The following is an 18,593-nucleotide window of genomic DNA, read 5'->3' as shown; positions in this document are numbered from 1 at the left end:
GTACCAGTAGCCTGGTACAATGTGATCTACTGTAATGACAGGCGCTCCTACCCTGCTGTGGGCTGGGACAGCTCAGATCAGATACAGCACGTGGTTTTCCCTGTTCCTTCCTCAAGCAGCAACAGAGAACTGTGTCAGCACTACAAAGGGATCTGCTGCTCTCAGGACAGACCATGACCAGCCACCACTCTGTGCAAAATTCCACACCAGAGTGCAGCAGCTGCCCGGACTGCAGGAGCAAAGTGCTGGTCTGGAGATCTTGCCCTGGGTTCCTTCCCCAGGCATATGATTTACATCCAACCTACAGTTTTAATGACCAGTCACTAGATCTTAAAATGCTTTTGCAATCATTCTCTCAGCTTTACTTCCCCAAATGACATGGCGGGAGTTGTTGTCACCTCATGGTTTACCCACTTTCCTAGTTAGTGGTATGTTGAGCATCAAACATTCTCATGGAACAAAACCGACTGACAGACCAACCCCATTGCAATGCTACTACGCAGCAGTGAGTCATGAGCATCTCTCCAAATGCCTGTTCCTTAGGGCAGCATGAAGACGACTGGTTTCTGAATTTGCATCAGCACTCTAAAATATCTAGGCATCATGACCCAAAAACCTCAATCTTCCCCATGCTCTGATGGAAAAGCCTGGGATGGAGGCAAAAGCATTATGGCTGTTTTGTCCACAGGTGAGTCGTAGAACACCAGAGAGCAGGCTCACTTCTTCTGCAGTCAGACCACTTCGCTCTACACCTTAAGCTAAAAATGGTCATTTGAAGTGAGTGTGGATCTAAGTATAGCAGAGAAAGCTAACAATCTCTCTCACTTGAAAAAATCCTGGGCAGTAATAGAAACTAGTGTGGATCCAGGGATGCCACAGAGAGCTAACAATCTCTCTCATGTGAAAGCTAACTCTCTCAAACGCTCCAGAACTCATCCTGGATCCAGGGATGTATGAGGAAACTGTTGTCACGCTGTAGCCTTAACTAGACACCAGTAAAGATTTTTCGTAAGACAATAGGAAGGTTTAGCTGCTCAGGACTGCCCTCTGGAGATTTAATGATCTAATCCAGGGTTCTTCAATAATTGCCCGATTCCCATCAGATCACTAGAAGCAAGCACCTTCCCAAAACTGAGCTCCAGAGATACAGACAAGTCACATAACTGAGAATATGGCTGGTTTCCTACAGGAAAAAACACAAGACCAAATGTATTTCACACAGTGTTATTCACACATTTTCATTTTGATTTTTACAGTATATACATGTGAACATTACATTATTCAATACGAGCCACCTGGAGTCAAACCTAATCAAACTGGTCCATAAACAATCTATATCAAAAAGCAATACTTGAGCAAAAAGTCTAGTGGTTCTACCCAAAGCCTAAAATAGTTGAAAGGAAACCCAGTGATTTTCATGTTCCTGGACAGAATTTCTGCACAAATGATTTTAGGAGAGCAAGTGGAAGATTATGTTCAAGATACTGAAAGCACCAAGGATGACAGTTACAGGACTGTTTAAATTCAACCATGGCATGAGTGCTACAGGGACAAAGTACCGGGACATTATCAGTTTCTGCCTGGACACCCCCGAAAGCCTGACGTACTGTCTTACATGCTGAAGGAATGTCGGCTCTGTGGATTATAACACACGGCACAGGTACACAGGGTACAGATAGTCACTGAGGGGAATTGATGTGTCCAAGGAAGTGGCTCAGGAGTCATCCTTTGGGTGACTACGGGAAAGCTCTGGCTCCAGTGACAGGGCTTGTACCTCCGGAGAGGGATTTTGTGAACTGCCATGCAAAAACTACTTGGCAATTAGAATTGTGCTTACTCAAAATAACAAGGCCTACTACACCACTTCATGCAGGCACTGGAAGCAGGCCAGGACAAACTTTCCCATTTGCCTATTAATGAGTTAACGCTACCCTTAGGAAAGCAGCGCCTCAGATGTACGCTTTAGTAACAGTTATGTAAACCTGGTATCAACAGTAACATGACAGAAATCCTTTTACAAGTTTATACCACTGCTATTTTCTTTCCTCGTGATCACACCCCTACCATAAACAGCCTTTTATCTGGTCAATGCTCAAGACATTGTTTCCAAACTATCATTTAGGTTAAGCCATCCAACGTTTTACACAAAATACTTACTTCAACAACATACAAAGCACTTTCTTTATCTTTCAGAAACTGAATATACAAAGTAAGCTTTTTCCAAAATATTTCCATAGGCAAAGGATTAAAAAGGATTTTAATTATACACATATGGTCACAATTCTGCCTTAAAAAGATCATTGGGAAATGTACATAAGGCCGCTTGTAAATGTACATCATCTTTATGTTACTGTTACAATGTCATATGTCCAGAGAAAAAAATTGACAGTATCATACATATTTGCTTTATGCTGGGAGAAGGCTATTCAAAAATACAGTACTCTTCTGTACAAAAAAATCATGCCACATTTATTAAGATGGAAGAAGCATTGGTTTCTGTGATAACCAAATATTTCAGTCCACTTCTTACTATGCTTATTTATCCCAATTTAAAATTTGAACAGATTGATTTCCCAAAGTGTCCATATGAACAGAATCAACAGCTATGTTATAAACAAAACATAATGTTTCTCACAATAGATAAAAAGAAAGCCGGTTCTTACTTTTGAAACCATATAAAGATAGAATTTTAAAAAAATCACTCTTGATTTGCTGAAATAAATTTACATTATACAACACTATATGCCAGGGGGAAAGAAGGGAATGGGGATATGAATATACACTAAAATGCAAATTTTTGTCCCAAAAAGGGGTAAAACAAATTACATTTACAGCATGAAGGTTTACAAATGTACATCTGTACAACCAAGGTAAGCATCACTACTAAATTAGCAAGGCTTTGTAATAAACATCGAAACGAGAGATTTGTTTTCAAACTGTAAACTTACACCTATTAACTACACGTATACAATGCATATATTTATAGGAAGCAAAAAGCTATCTGAATATTTAATCAATCATGCTTAAATGTTGAGCTATCAAGTTTACTTTTCAGTGGCCCCTTTTCTCTTCATCATTACCTATTTTTCGCATCTACAGTGAGAAAGCAAAATAAATGCTCAACACTTTCAAATCCTTACAATTCTATATGCAAAATAAAAAAATACAAATCTCTACTTTTCCTGCTTGTAAAACTGACTGTAAAGTTAATACAGGGTTCACTCCTTTTCCAACAGTGTACTTTACTGAATGGAAGTACCACCATCATTTTCATCCCTCTACCTTGTACAACAATTAAATATATAAGTATATACAGCACTTTATTTTTAATACATTGCTAGAGAAAACCTTAGGGCACCATTTAAAAAAACCTGTATCCACAGCAAGTGCCGAAAGCTAGTCTTTTAAAGTTTCCATTCTTTTGTTATTTTAATTTGCTGTGCCCTGTTTGTTATTTGGATAAGATGTTGTGAACCACCAAAATACAACTTAACTTTTCAACATGTTAAATAATGTTTATGCAGCTGATCAATTTTAATCTGGTATAAAAGACTTCACACAAAAGGGAAAAATAAGGATTAATTCTATATACAACTCTATAAACCTGTTGTGCTATGATGCTGGGTAGACCTACCAGATTGCAAGCCAGTGTATTAAAAGAATACTGTACTTTTTCCCTTTAAAAACTATTTCAGTGACTTTACAAGGTAAAAATTTACAAAATATGTGACAGCTATTTTGATACAATTACATCATATACAGGCATTCTGTGCTTTGCCAGCCATCCAATCTGATAGGTCTCCGGATCAGGGCTGGAGATATTTTTTCTTTTTTTTTTAATAATTCACTCCCCAAAAATATACACAAGAATAAAAATTTTACAAATGGATGAACAAAGTCAATAAATAGATTTAAAAAAATCAGAACATTTAGAGTTAAGTTGTACGTTTTGATAATTCACAATTTAATTTTTCTTCCATTTCTCTTTGTCTTTTACAGCATTCCATTTGGTGGTCCACCAATTGGCCCCAGATCAGCACTGTTCTTCAGGTAATACTTTTCCAGCTTGGCCAGAATGTGTTTGCCGTAGGTATATTTACGCAGAGTCGTGATGTGGGGTCGAATCTGTAATAACAAACAGGTTTGTTGTTTTTTTTTTTTAACATCCAAACTTTAAAGTAGAGGTGACTTTCAAAATACCACACAGAAAGATACTAATAAGCCTGTATTTCAAAATTTTGGAATTTTCTGTAAAGATGTCAGGGTGGTGATTTTGACTCACCACCCATTGCAGAAGGGAGGTGATACTTTTGTGGGAGAGTCCTTTTGGTGGAAGTAGAGCTGCAGGAATATCCTGGGCCCTGTGTTAAATAGCCCAGGGCCACTATGGCAACAGCACTTTTCTCCATGTCTGGATATTCTTAAGTAGAAAATGTGCCTGTATGTTACCAAGTGTGGGAATCTCTTCTAGGGGAACTGCAGAATGGATTTATACCCACAACCAGAAAATAAAAAAAAAGAAACCTGTATTTACCTGTATTTCTTCTGTTACATTAATAACGATGACAGATTCTACATTTTCATATTAAGAGTATTTTCACATAAAAGCTGGCACAAAGAGAGGCTACAAAATCCAACTTTTGAAACTTTTCTGTAGATTTCTATTTCTAGCTCAGTGCTCAGGGACCTGAATGCATTCTGCTTTACCAAGCTTCACTGAATTTAATGCTTATGCATCAAGTTCTAGATGACAGAACTAGTGAGTTTCACGTCTAGAGGGAAAGGTGCTCTAGCAGAAAAATTCACCTATATAATGTTTTTTAATCACTACAACCATGTAGACATGTACCTTGTGCATTATTATCTTCCTCTGGGCAGGTTCAGCCATGTCAATCATCTTCTGCACGACGTAGTTGGCGTACTGGTCCTTCATCATGGTGTATAAGGCACTGTGAGGACCATCGTTCTGGCAGCACACCTCATCAATCAGTAAAGCTCTTTCAGCACGAGAAGCATGAGTTACACATTTTTCTACCACGTTGCTGAAAAATAAGACATAAATGCATTAGGGGACTGAAGATACAACATTCTTTTACGTAGCAATTTTCAATTTTCCTGAACAGTTCAGGCATCTTAATGTCAGTAAAAACCATACTGCAAACACATCAAGTCTGGATCTCCAAAGCTTCCATCTGTACTGACTGAGGGAGTTACAGGATTAAACATCCCTACCTGTGTAAAAAAAGTTACTTTCTGATACTTATTATCTTGTAGGAGAGATTTTCTACTGGACCTACAGTAGATATACTGGACCTCAGGCTGCAGATGTGTTCTAGTACATCTGTTCTGGTTGTGGGCCCTTTGAAGACACAACAGAGAAAACCAGATAAGAGGCTTCCTCCTTTTTGAATAAAGGTGCTTTCCAGGAGCACACCTACAGAGATTCTGTCAAATATTCCTTTTGTAGAGGAAGTCTCTGACCTTCCAGGTATCTCAGAAGCTGGAAAGGCCATCAGAGCTTAGAACACAGCAAAGTCATTCTAGTCCTAAGTTTGTGCTTTAGAAATAAAGCAAGTTAGAGGATTATGAACAGTTCTACTTAGACAAAGAAAAAATCCAGATAAAAACTTGCTGGTTTGCAAACAATTTTTAAAACAAATGCCCCCATAATGTCAAGTGCATTTCTACTTAATGTTGATGACAAGGTTAGTCTCACTAAATCATACAGGATGAATTGTGAGGTATGGTTTTCCTTAAGCAAAAGGCACATAATCCGTAATTCAGCAAATAGGGTGAAAGGAGGAATTTTAGGTTCTAATTTCAGAATAGTTCAGGACTCCTACAATAGTCTTTGAGACTTCCTAATGCAGAAAATCTTTGTCAGACTGAACCATCACTTTTTAATGTGAGCCTTGTTATACTTGTAAATTGCTTGGCTGGACTGATAGTTAGGAAGTTCCATCTTATTGTCATCATATCACATAAGTTCTAGGAGAGCTTTTCACCTGGCTCTGAGATCTTCATATGGAGACTTGGAATCCGTTCCCTGCACATGCACAAAGTGAACAAAAGCCATCCCATAAACCCACAGAATTTCCTTTGTTTTGCTACAGAACAGCACTTGCCCCTTCCCTTCCCCAAATCTAGCATAGAAATGCCACCACCATTCATCTCTATAAAAATATGAAATTTCAGGAGGCAAAGTGACACAACAGAAAAAAATTATATCCTATTTGTAACACAATAAATAAACCCAACACTACAGCTTTACAAGGTTAGTGAATCTTTAATATGTGAAGGCTGTGCAATACCTGGCAAATTTGTGCTGACTCAGAGCTAGAACTTTTCCTCTTATTTCTGAAACTATTTTACTCTTGTCTTCAGGACGACCATGCTCCAGTACATGTTGGATAACGTAATTTCCATATTGATCCTGAAAATAAGATTACTTCAATTTTCTTTTGTGTTCATACCAACTAATAAATACAGCTTTTGTACATGAGCATAAAGTTTCAAATTACTATTTGAATAGATATAAGGAAAATACAATAATGTCAACGTTACAGAAAAAAAGTGATGCAAGAAATACTGCATCAAAGATTACTTCATGGATCACAAATTTTACATGAAAAATATAAATAGTCTGTAAAGCAAGTGTTTTGCTAGAGTATCTTTTATCCTCTTAAAGAAAGAAATCCTCAGATTTAGAATCATGCTTTTTTAACAGCTGTAATATCTCCCTGAACTTGGGTTCCCCAAGACAGTTGTGTTTTAACTAGAGACTTGTATACACAAGAAACCACTGAGAAATACACTTGATTGTGAAAAAGGCAAGAATTGCCTTTTTCTGGGTAAAAATTCCTACTGAACACAGGAACCCTTTCAGTATTTTGACAATGTATTGGTGTTTAGACATTATTAGAAGTTATCTGGAGGACATCATAGTGAATCAAGACCAACTACAAAAAGGCAATCTTTGCAATAAAAATATACTAATTCTGTGCATTTACAATGTATATTCGAAGCTACAGTCAAAAGTGCAAGAAAAAGGCTTTTTATATCTTCTTTGCCTCCCAACTTCAAATTCATTTTCATTAAAACTATGGAAGGAAAGAAAAACAAAAAATCAATGTCTACAAAACTAAAAAGAGGCAAATGCATTTAAACAATTTCTTAAACGACGACATAGGAACAAATTATGATAACAACAAAAAGCTCTAAAATGCATTAAGAAGTGAGTACACATGCACTAACCTGCACTAGCTGTTCTGTGTGTTGATGCAGTTCTTCTAAGATTGGCAAAGTCTGCTCAGCAGTGCAGTGCTCCAGAATACGCTGAATTACTCTACAACCGTATGGATGAGTTGAAAGTACAAATACCTTGAAATAGGATTGTAAATTGAAGTTAAGACAACTGAAGTTCACAGATATAGTAATATTACTGCAATCAAAATGGAATTGAAGATGCACCTACTTCTATTAAAAAAAATGTTTTGCCTGTCAAGACCATAATTCCATTTCCAGTCAAAGTCAGGAAAAGATGAAAAAGCAGGTTTTTGTGTGTCAAGGACTCCAGTACCCATACAACCAAGAACTCAAGTGTTCATTATCACGTTTCTAGCCTACGTAGCTGCAAAGGAAAGCCTGGAAATATGACCCTTAGTTAAGCACTGTTCAACTTCCAAGCTTTGCTTCGAACTTTGTAGTTAATTTTCAAATTTTAAGATTTGGACAATTACAAAGATGAGTCCTATTATGGTGGCTGATTTTCAACAATTTCACATTCCAGGATATACAACAGGCTTCCTGTTATAGATACAAAGTTTGTAAAAAACAATTCAAAACGTACAGCCAAAATCTTGCTTATTCCTTTTGCTTGCTTCTCCAGAAACTAGGTTTGTGTTTTGGGGATTAATTCAGAAGATTTAAATGTTGGTCAGGACTGAACACAGAATCTTGTCTGATTAGACATCAACCCAAACGATGCAGGCAGGTGAAAACTGTTAGGTGACATAACTAAAGTGTGGCATTTTTCATTTGCTACTTTCATACTAGCTAGTATTTTCTATATATAATTACTTGGAGCTTAGGATGAATGTTCAGTAAATGCAGTCACACTTCAGTCAATGGGCTCTATTTACAGTTTAGAAACTGCATCTCATGTACCTCATACACATTTTTTGATATAAAAAGCCCCAACCCAAAAACCTTGGTGTGCAATTTACTACTATGTACCACAGTAATTCAGTATTGCTGTTCTGTAAAATATCAAAGATTTTATTAGGAAGTACATTTGGTCATTCATTAAAGTAAAATTTAGTTACACAGCCAAGTTAGTAAGATTTTTACGATTCTTCTCAAGACGATGAAAGTACATGCTTGTCTCAGAGTATTAAAATGTTATTTAGCTGCAGCATATTCACTAGCCTGCAGCACAGTATCCATCTTATATTAATAACTTTTTTGGAAACAAAACAAAAACCCCAACCTTAAGTAAACAAATACCACTCTCCTTCAGTCAACATCAGCCCATATGCAGGGAACAGATCACTGTATTTCATGACAGTATTTCCTTAACAATTGACATATGCAACATAAGCAACAGAAGAAGATAATGGAATTTTTAATGAAAAATATATTCTAGAGAGCACATACTTTACTATTATATCAAAAATGGCACTGTCAAAAGTTATGAAGGAAATCTGAAATGGTGTTATCACAAAACAAACATAAAGCCTGGCCATACACCAAATCCCTTGTATGTATTTACATTACATCCACCACGTGTATTTATAATATATCCAAACAGGTCTTTTTAGAGCCTCCTCTCCAACAGATTCATCTTTTCAGAGCACGTTAACTGTCTCTTCAACAGCTTTTCCATTTTATCATCCCTGTTTTCATCTTACTTAAAACAAGCTGACTGCAAAGTGCAAAACGCTATCTTGTATATGCAAATGATGGACAAGGACCTGCAAATCTAAGCAACGCCCAGAAAAGGAAATGAACTGTTGACACTACCTGTCCTTTGAATGCATCAATGATGAACTGCAGGGACTGGGGCTGAACACACTCAATACATTTTTGTACAACATGGTTTCCATTTTGATCTTTCACACATTTCAGAACATGGCCATCCAACTCTTTCACCATTTCGTTCTGGAAAAAAAAAAAAAGGCTTATTCTTGTCTTTACAATGATTTTCCCCTCCTCCTCCCCAAAGGGGGAAAAAATTTCATTTCATCCTAACTCGAATCTTCATATTCACTGGTGTTAATTGTGTGTCTCAGTATTTTCATTTAAACAACTATTTTAGTGCCTAGGGCATTTCATGATGAAGGGAATAATTAATTAAACAATTAAAATAAACAATTTAAGCAAGTAAAAAATGGATACAATAAAAAAAATAAATAAAATAAAAAAGTATTGCTCTAACTTACAATTACCTGCTGGTCAGGTGAGATTGACTCGAGTGCTTTCTGAATAACACGACAACCATACATCTGGAGGGCTAATGGCAGAACATGACCACGAATGCGTGTTGCTAGGGCTAACTTTTGATCCAGGCTTCCAAACTAAAAGAAAATAAATATGCAGTTAAACATATTGCAGCATGCTGGAATTTATATGTCAGAGTAAGTATTTTCACAAGGTACTACATGATGGTAATACAATTTTGTCTGTAATACTTCAATGATTTTTCATTTTGTATTTTTGTGGGTATTTTTACCAGAATCTTTTCTAAATGCAACATTTTGTAATATTCCACATTCAGTCACATACCTGCTAGCAAATGCATGACCTTGAAAGACAACAGAAGAAATCAAAATAGTTTATACTTGTTTCTATGTAGCAATATTTAAATGTAATAAACCACTTATTCAGACAAATTATACCAGGAAAATTTACTACAGGTCACTATAATGTATAAATTCAAATCAGATTTTCTCTGATATCTTAAACGTGTACTGGCCTGTGTATCTCACATCTTGCATACTAAGCAAGCTTACAGTACACATTTGTATGCAGTAACAGGAGGGGACGGGGGAGTGAGGGTAGGTATGTCAACCCCTGGAGTAGATTCTTGGTAACTTCACATCTTTCTTGAACAATGATTCTTAGCATGGGCACTTTGGGAAATTTAGGAAACTTGGGTTTTGCAGAGCAAAATCAAAACAGTTTTACACAATAGCTGTGTTAAGAGTATGACTCAACCAATGTTTCTCACCGGTAGCTGATTCCTGTCTTTATTATCCCGTTCATGGCGCTACTACAACTTCTGTGCTGCTCCACACTGAGCAGAGTAGAAGTCAAGCTTCATAACTAATACACATAACCCTGTTCCCAGATCCCCAAACAAGCTCCTCAGTCGGCACAGTACAAGAGAGGACACAGAAGTGATCACTTGGACAATCAGCCGGTAGCAGCAGCAAAATTCACACAGCATTGCTGAGAACTGTTGAACTCCACACCTGCAGTGAACTTCAAAGAAAGCTCAAACAACTTCACCCGCCTACTTAAACAGTGAACTAAGGTCCCTTTCTACACATAAGGCCAAGTGCACTCTTTTCTTGAGTACTGTTCCTCGGAATTAAGATGAGAACATTTAGTTCACAATAATTATCTATGTATCCATCTAATTTAATACTATGGAAAAAACCAGTAACTGATGACCCTTGAGCAAGATTAAGATCTTACATACCACACATCAGTGACACTTTTTAGAAGATATTTTGATTTGTAAAAGAAAAAAAAAATATAAAAAGAGTGAGCACATTGTTTCATAGACTACTCACTAAAAACTACGTTCTTGTTTACAGTAACTGTCTTATTTCTACTGGACATTTTCTAGCTTCACCTTCTATCCACTAAGACACTTTGATATGATCCTTGATTTAAAGAACACTATGCTAGATACATTTCCTACATATAACTTTTTCCAGGACACGGGTATTGCTTTTTCTTCTCTGTGCAAGCCAAATTCTTTGATAAGGCTTTTTTTTATTTACCACAGTTTTTAACAGAAAGCAAAGTTGTTTTAAATAGTATTTGTTGTAATACTGGATGCATCTTTTGACATCCCTTACTCAAAATTCTTCCACCTCAATATATTTTGAGTTTCCTCATATACAGCACCAGATGAAATTCACACAGCTATTTGAATGCAAGAGCATTTTCCAGACCCGCTCTATACCATGATGCAATAATCAATAAAAAGTATCTTTCAAATATTTATGTTCCCTTTCATCTGTTGAAAGTCTCTGTAAGTTCTGCTAAAAGGTTTGCAAAGCCTGAGTGTGCAGCCTGTACTTTCAACAATGTTTACCAACACATACAGCGTAAAGAGAAACTGTGCCCAGTATCACAAAAAGCAGGAGATACAGAACAGAAAAGCATGTGCAGTGTTATACACTCGGGTTCCATGGAAGTCCAGTAGAATTCTGCTATGATGTTACGACAAAACCAGGTAAATTTCATCAGATTTACAGCATTTTGTTTGCATTTCCATCCATAGACTTAGTGCTATCCTTACCTCAAAGAACTTCTGTATTACATAGTTTCCAAACACATCAGTCATCAATTGATATGCTGCTTGCAGGATCTCATTAAATACCATCTGGCGCTCAGCTGGAGTAGCTCGCTCCAGCTTCTGCTGTATAAATCTAAGTGCAAAAATAGTACATTATGCTTTATATCAACAACAGGAAAACCTCTCAAACACTGTTTCAATGAGACACCTCAAAACTCTAAAGAAAGCATTCAACATTTATAAAATTTATTAAAATGAAAGTAGGGCCTTTGCATATAAAAGGATACATTTCAGTAAAATTAAGACTTAAAAACTTTCATTTGAAAAGGATTAAAGATGAAAAGAATAACAACAACTAAGTACCTGATGATGTACTGATGAAAAATAGTTTTGCATTCCAGATGCCACATACTTTGTTTTCTTAATCAACATCTTTTTGGTACCTAAATGCTAGAGTTTACAAGTCTAGTTATGAGGCTATTTCTACACTGAGAATTTATATAGGCAGCTAAATTAATACTACTTTTATAATGAAATTTCCTAGAGAAGAAAAAGGTCATCATAAGAGCATGTGCTCCAACTAATGGCACACTTTGAATTAAGATGACTAGCAGCTCATTCAAATGTTCGATGCTAATAAAACAGTATCAAAGCAGTAAAATATTATTAAGTCATTGACTGTACTATAATAATTACCTAGAACCATGCTGGTCTTGGGAAAATTCAACAATATGTCCGACAAGGTCCCTTAGTTGAAGATTAGGGAAACGGTTGTTTCTGAAATCTTCCAGCAGTCGGCTACGTCCAGAAGGCATAATGTCAGACCTACTGTAACGGAGGCGCGAAGGAGGGAAGAGCTGACTGGTGGAGCTAAAGAGACTGGAGGTACTTGCCGCACTGCGATACTTTGCTTCGGCTCCGGGTGCTGCAGAAATATAGCGACCACTACCATTTGTCAGTCCTCCTACAAGGAAGCAGCTCTGTCAGTCAAGGCCGCGAGGAAAATAAGCAACAGCAAAACCAGCAAGTGTACTAGAACTACGGATACACCCTGGAGCCAGAGAAAACAACAGTGCTGTCTCATTATTGGTATTTACCTCATTACGGTTGGAGGAGTTAGATAGTTTTATCTTCCAATAAATAAAACCATTCTCCTCCTCATTTTTATTTTATGTGAAGGGCACCAGGAAAAGAAATGTCATCAGAGGAATGTATCAAAGCAGGTAAAGTGAGCACCCACTCAGGCTTACAGAAACTTTTAGAATTGGGTGGGTCTTAAGCTTAGTGGGCAGATTTGCACTCCACAAGTCATACTGGCTTATACCCTTGTTAGTAGTCTTAAAGTTAGCCAATTGTTTCAAAATAGACCATGAAATCTGAACTACCCTTCAGTCCCTACTGAGGTACCTTTGCAAATTACAGTGTGTAAGGGCATTTTTGGGGAGGCACGCGTGGTGCCTTTTGTCATGCTGTACCTGTCCTGCAGGATATGTGACGACTTCAGCATCCCAGGCTTTTAACCTGATACCTCTTGTAAGCACTAAGTATGCCAAATTTCAAACCAGGTAACTAAGAATGTTCTACTTAATTCTAAACCAACCACAGCTATATCAAACTGAAGCTCCTTGTAGAAACATGAAGTCCTTTCCTTGATGCACAAACACTCATCACTCACACTACACTTCATCCTTCCTTACTTTCGAAGAACTGAATTGCTTTCCTATGTCTGGGTTCTACTCCTTTTTGCTAAGGATTCCACCCACAGCTCATCACCTCACGGTCCTGTGCATTTCTCATCTCCCTGATCAGTTTGTGTCACTCTGAACTCCTCCAGCAGGCCTCTCCCCTCCACTTTACAACAGGCAGGAATAATCATAAAGAACCATGCAAAGTATCTTTCCCAACTGCAGTATGACTTTCTAAAGGGATACTCTTACTATATTGCAAGCAGAAATAGTCAGACAATTCCCACCTAGAAACCTCAACTCTACTACTAAAACCAAACTAAATAAACAAAAAACCAAACCCAAAAACTCCCTAAAAGTATTGAGCATGAAGTGGAAAAGGAAAGAATTTGTTTCCTGTCTGGAAAGTGACATAGTAACTGAAGCCCTTTCAAAGTCAACAGAATAAATATTGACATATGAATTTAAAACAAATTGCAGTATGTGCTGTTTGAATGGTGCTCTATTACAAACTTAATTAAAAAAAAGGAAAAAAAAAGAAAAAGGAAAAAAAATAACAATAATCAAAAAAAATAAAAAAAGAAAACAGCTGAGAGTGCCCCAGCCAAGCCTTCTTTTGGTTCCAAGTATTTATAAGGCCAGGCAACAACAGTGTTACGGTGGACTGGTAATGTATTAATGGTAAGGTTATCTTTTTCAAAAGATCAAATTGCAATACCAGAATCTGAGATGTTAGTGCTCTGCAAGACATATCAAGCATCACATGTATTGCACTGTATGGTATTATGGCCTAAAATAGGAACAATTAGTATTTATTTTACAATTAGTTTTCAAAATTTAGTGATAAGCATCAGTGAATATTTTATGCCCCACAATACCTTTTAAAAACCTCTATGTTTTCTTTTAAATTAATGCCTCTTAATTCTTTTCAGCTAGGAATATCAGATTCTTGTAACTATCATTTTTAGTTTCCGTTGACAAGCACTATTTCCACAAAAGAGGTGACAGCAACATGGTACTAACAAACAAAAGGAAAAAAGAAACCCAACATTCTGCAGGTGAAGCAGTATGAAGAGTGATGCTCTACGGTCATTTCTGTTCTAGGAAAGGCCTTCCAAAGAACAAAAAGTTATGCAGCTGAAATGATGGTATTTCTCATCTAGACTATGTAAATACAAGAATGCAATCCTGGCTTCCCTGTAAGTGCTGTGCAGTAACACTATTTAATATCACGAGAGGGCACCAAAGCCCATTTGAAAGGAAGTTATAGGCTACTCTTCTGTTGTAGCATCTCTATTGCTCCACTCATCACATGCTCAATTCTGTGCCAGAAACTAACAGGGCAGTTTTGATGATACGCTTACAATCAGCATACAGAGTTATAGAATTGCTCATGTGAATCAGGAATTGTTTCAGCTTTTTTTTACCTGAGCCTTCGTATCTGTATAAATTAAAAGTGACAATTTACCCAGCAACTAAACCAGAAACTAAGGAACTTGGTAGCTTTTAACAAATATGCTATGTATGTGTAATACACAATACATTTCACACTCAGGATTATCAAGCCTTTTTTCAGTCTAATTTGGGAACCATCACCTTTTAAGACTTGTAAGACGACTATGCTGCAACTGGGAGGCTCCTGTCTTGCCTGTGAAACTATTTCAGACAATCACATTAAGCAAGACCATTATACAGGAAGGCTGAAAGCATACCCACTGTGCCTACAAGAACCTGTCATACCCAAAAGCACACAGAAAGCTTAACCTTGTAAAACACTGGACACTATTATAAAAAAAGAGTAATCTAATAACTAATTAGCTTTTCTTCTCATGTAACTTTTCACATTACAGTAATGTTATGGCTCAGTGTCAACTTTGCATATTTGAAAAACAGTAAAACCCCCCAAATAAAAGCATATTGTCATAGGTACTTATTACATGCAGACATACTTGTGTGTACAATGGCATATTTTCTTAAAATCTTGTACTTATTATTTTCTTAGTCCAAAACCCCCAAAGCATTAGAATGGACATTACAGATACCTGGTCTCCTTCCCGAAAACAGTGTCAACAGCTTAGGAAAAAACGCCTGAAACCTGAATTCTAGTTACCCGAATCCTTCTGGTTAGCCTGCAGCATCCACATGCTCTTCAAGAACTTGGGACACTTGCTTTACGGATTCTGATTCCAAACTAGGAACTAGGTCTTATAAGGTACTTGGGGAACATACCCTACTGAATAAAACACTAAAAATTTTAAACACTTATTAGGCATCAGTATAGCCACACAATTCCAAACTCTTGGGGAATAAAGTGTGCAGTTCATTCTTCACATAATCATTTATCTATCACTTCTGGTCTCATAAAACGAAGATACACTGAATAATATTAAGTTGTTTTACAGTTTAATTGAACCTAAATCCCTGTGGCTAGTCCATAGAGAAGGCACAGAGATATAAAGGGGATATAGATCATCTAAACCGGCATCTTACTAAGCTTTAAAAACACAAAGCATGTAAAATTATTAACTCCTTAACATGGATAGCGTATCTAATGTTAAGGAGAACATGAAAAAAATATTAAAAACTAGATCTAGGCATATTTATTTTGATAGCATTAGTCTGTTAGTACTTATCGAAGTGTTTTTTATTTGTTTCTACTTAAGACAGAAACCAGATCTACTGCACAGTAACTGTTTTTTACAGTATTTACTGTGTCAGCAGTATTTTCTAGTAACATTCTATGAAGTATTTTTTCATTTGTAAGAAAGTAGCTTCATCTCATCCTCAGCTAAAAGTTTCATCTTCGTATGGAAAACAGAATTGCACATATCTATGTACATGTTGTGTATACTTTAGGAATTGGTGGAAGTGCTTATTATGCCCCTTTTACTGCAGCCCTACAGAGTAGGTACAACAGCAGAGGCCACGCAAAGCTCCCCATTCTGCCTCGGCCAAGCGGCCTTTACTCTTACCCACAATGACCACCTCTGAAGATAAAACAACATCAGTCCAAACTACTAACAAGCTTGGCTTGCAACACAGAAAATAATTACCTCAAAAAGCCCAGAATTTAAAAATCCTTCTCTACACCAATGTTGCAATGTACCATTAGAGTAAGCACTACCAACCTAAAAGGATTTTTATGACATAGGAAAAACACTTCCTCTTGCAATTCTTTGTCCCTGGGAGTGAAAGGGTAGTTCAAATTCATGACCTTACTGCTCCAACTGATTACAGTAAAGAAGCAGTTACAGACAACTGACTAATCCCTTCAAATATAGGAAAACTGACACTAGGACAAAGTCATTAGCACATTCCTATTTTAGGATAATGGATAAAAGTTGGTGAGAAGAGATAAAAACAGTAAAATATCATTAATTTCTTGTAAAAGGGAAATTGGTCTTTTAAGCTACAAATTGCAGCAGTGTCTGACAAAGGGGTTATAAAATCATGCACCCTTTCCCAGTATTGTGCTCTAGATTCTGGTGGTTGAAACAGGAGCAACCGAGTTTGATGCCCATTTTAAAACAGGAGTTAAACTTAGCTGAACCTGTTGATACAAGCAGGCAGGACAAGTTTTGAAGGTGGAGGGAGAGCTGTGTTTGACAGGCATTATCAGAATACCAATGGAAACTGCATGCAGACATGAACTTACAATGTTGTTCTACTCTGAAAAGTGACTACATGATAATTATATCCTTCTTAAAATATACTGCCACTGTTTGATTTCAGGTATAACTTCTCATTTAGTTAGAAAACTTTGATTTTTTTTTTTTTTAATTTTTTATATGTGTGAACAAAACACATGCTTCCAAGAGTGGTTGATGAACAAGCCAGAATAAATGTAACAGGACAGACAATTAACTGCAGAAATAAGTCTTTGACATGGTGCACCTTGGATATAACTGCAAAAATATGACACAGGGTAGAGGTGCAGGAAGGGCTAAAAAAATTACTGCGTCTTTTGTGAAAGCAAATATCCAAACGACCCCCATTTCCAAATTTCAGATTGATTGGGTAATGTAGCAAAAAGTTTACCAGTAATCAAGGTCCACTTCACTTGGCAGATGAAGAGGACACATGGAAGCCAACGAGGTTGTGTCAATTTTCAGAGTACAACTGTATATTCTGGCCATTACACACTGATCTAGTACATGATTTTAACAAACTATTAGGCTTGGTTCACACTGCCAAACAGTTTGAAATGGGTCGAAGTCAGTATTTAACAATTTCTGCTGATAGAGGCAATCCTCTATACTGATCACAGCGTATTTTTCAGAACTGAAAAAAAGTCTTTTAACATTTATCAAATGTGAAACAACACAAAACTTTGAATGTTTAAAATTTTAGATAATGCCTTCCAAAATTTGATTTAAGTATAGTTTTCAGCAATATGAAAACTATTGTGAGAGTACTTTGAAAAGAAAGAAAGAAAAAGATTTCCATGATAACCCCATTGTCAGATGTTCAGAACTTTCTCAAAAGCCTCCATTTGGGCTGAAACTTTCCATGCTTGGTCTCAGCCCAAAGGTGCACTTTGTAGACCTGAAAAAGGAAAAAAGGTAAGTAAAAAAAAATAAAACGTGCTGAAACATCCCCTTGCCCAGTTTTAGTTCGGGTATTCAGCACTTAACCATGAAGGTGACACTGAACTGTAAATGTAATATATTTTAATTATTTAACCTCATTATACAAATCACTCACACATTTCTCACTTTAAGTGTATCCTGGTAGACACTTCTTAAAATTTTTTCCTGTTTTATTTGCACTAAGAGAAGTATAGGGAATTAAATTGCCTATTGCAAGCATAGAACTGTGCCCTGAATAGTAACTGGAGCAACAGGCAACTCAATCTTGAATTACATCCAGTTTCACTGTATGATTTTAGCATCCAAATTAAATGACCACAAATATTCGCAGTAAAAAAAGAAAGTTTATCAGGTTAGAGGCATTATTTTCTAAATATACTCTAGACTGTGGTGGGGTTTTTTTAGATTTTTTATTTTATTTTATTTTTAATTATTTTAAAGAAAGGTTGAGCTCCCATGTCATCTAAGTAGCCAAAAAAATTTCTAAGAGATTATTATCAGCATTCCTTTAAAAAATAGATCTGATAACAGAGAGCCACCACTGACAATGCCTTTGTTACTTCTTTCGCAAATGCCTTTTTCTTTTAATTCCATCAGCCTGGTGATAAACTACTGTCTTCCTGCCCAACCAAATGGGCCGTGAGTTGTAGGCTGGCTGATTCAAAAATCACCTTTTAACACATTTTACATTGAGAGCACTGCTCACTCTTCTACTTTATCATGGTAAGGGGCACTAGTGAAAGTCACTTCACTGTTAAACACATCATTTTAAAATGTCTTTAAGTGGTA

At 36.7% G+C, this 18,593-nt stretch overlaps 1 protein-coding gene across 7 annotated transcripts in view; it reads right to left on the bottom strand.

Annotated features, from left to right (window-relative positions):
• Nucleotides 1–1,208: 1,208 nt before the first annotated feature.
• PUM2 (pumilio RNA binding family member 2) overlaps nt 1,209–18,593 on the bottom strand; it is a 70,878-nt gene continuing 53,493 nt past the window's right edge. For 4 of the 7 annotated variants that reach the window (XM_027690393.1, XM_027690389.1, XM_027690388.1 and 1 more), the window contains 8 exons: nt 12,227–12,494; nt 11,534–11,663; nt 9,441–9,575; nt 9,022–9,159; nt 7,255–7,380; nt 6,312–6,433; nt 4,850–5,042; nt 1,209–4,125 (listed from right to left, as the gene is read on the bottom strand). In XM_027690393.1, the coding sequence (XP_027546194.1) occupies nt 3,994–4,125; nt 4,850–5,042; nt 6,312–6,433; nt 7,255–7,380; nt 9,022–9,159; nt 9,441–9,575; nt 11,534–11,663; nt 12,227–12,494 (1,244 nt within the window). In that variant the 3' untranslated portion in view covers nt 1,209–3,993. The remainder of the gene's footprint in view (nt 4,126–4,849; nt 5,043–6,311; nt 6,434–7,254; nt 7,381–9,021; nt 9,160–9,440; nt 9,576–11,533; nt 11,664–12,226; nt 12,495–18,593) is intronic. The other 3 variants (XM_027690391.1, XM_027690390.1, XM_027690395.1) reach the window with 1 other exon arrangement.

Source organism: Neopelma chrysocephalum, unplaced genomic scaffold (genome assembly GCF_003984885.1).
Source record: "Neopelma chrysocephalum unplaced genomic scaffold, ASM398488v2 Primary Assembly neopelma1_80b, whole genome shotgun sequence".
Classification (NCBI taxonomy): Eukaryota; Metazoa; Chordata; class Aves; order Passeriformes; family Pipridae; genus Neopelma; species Neopelma chrysocephalum.
This window is presented reverse-complemented; position numbering and strand designations above follow the sequence as displayed.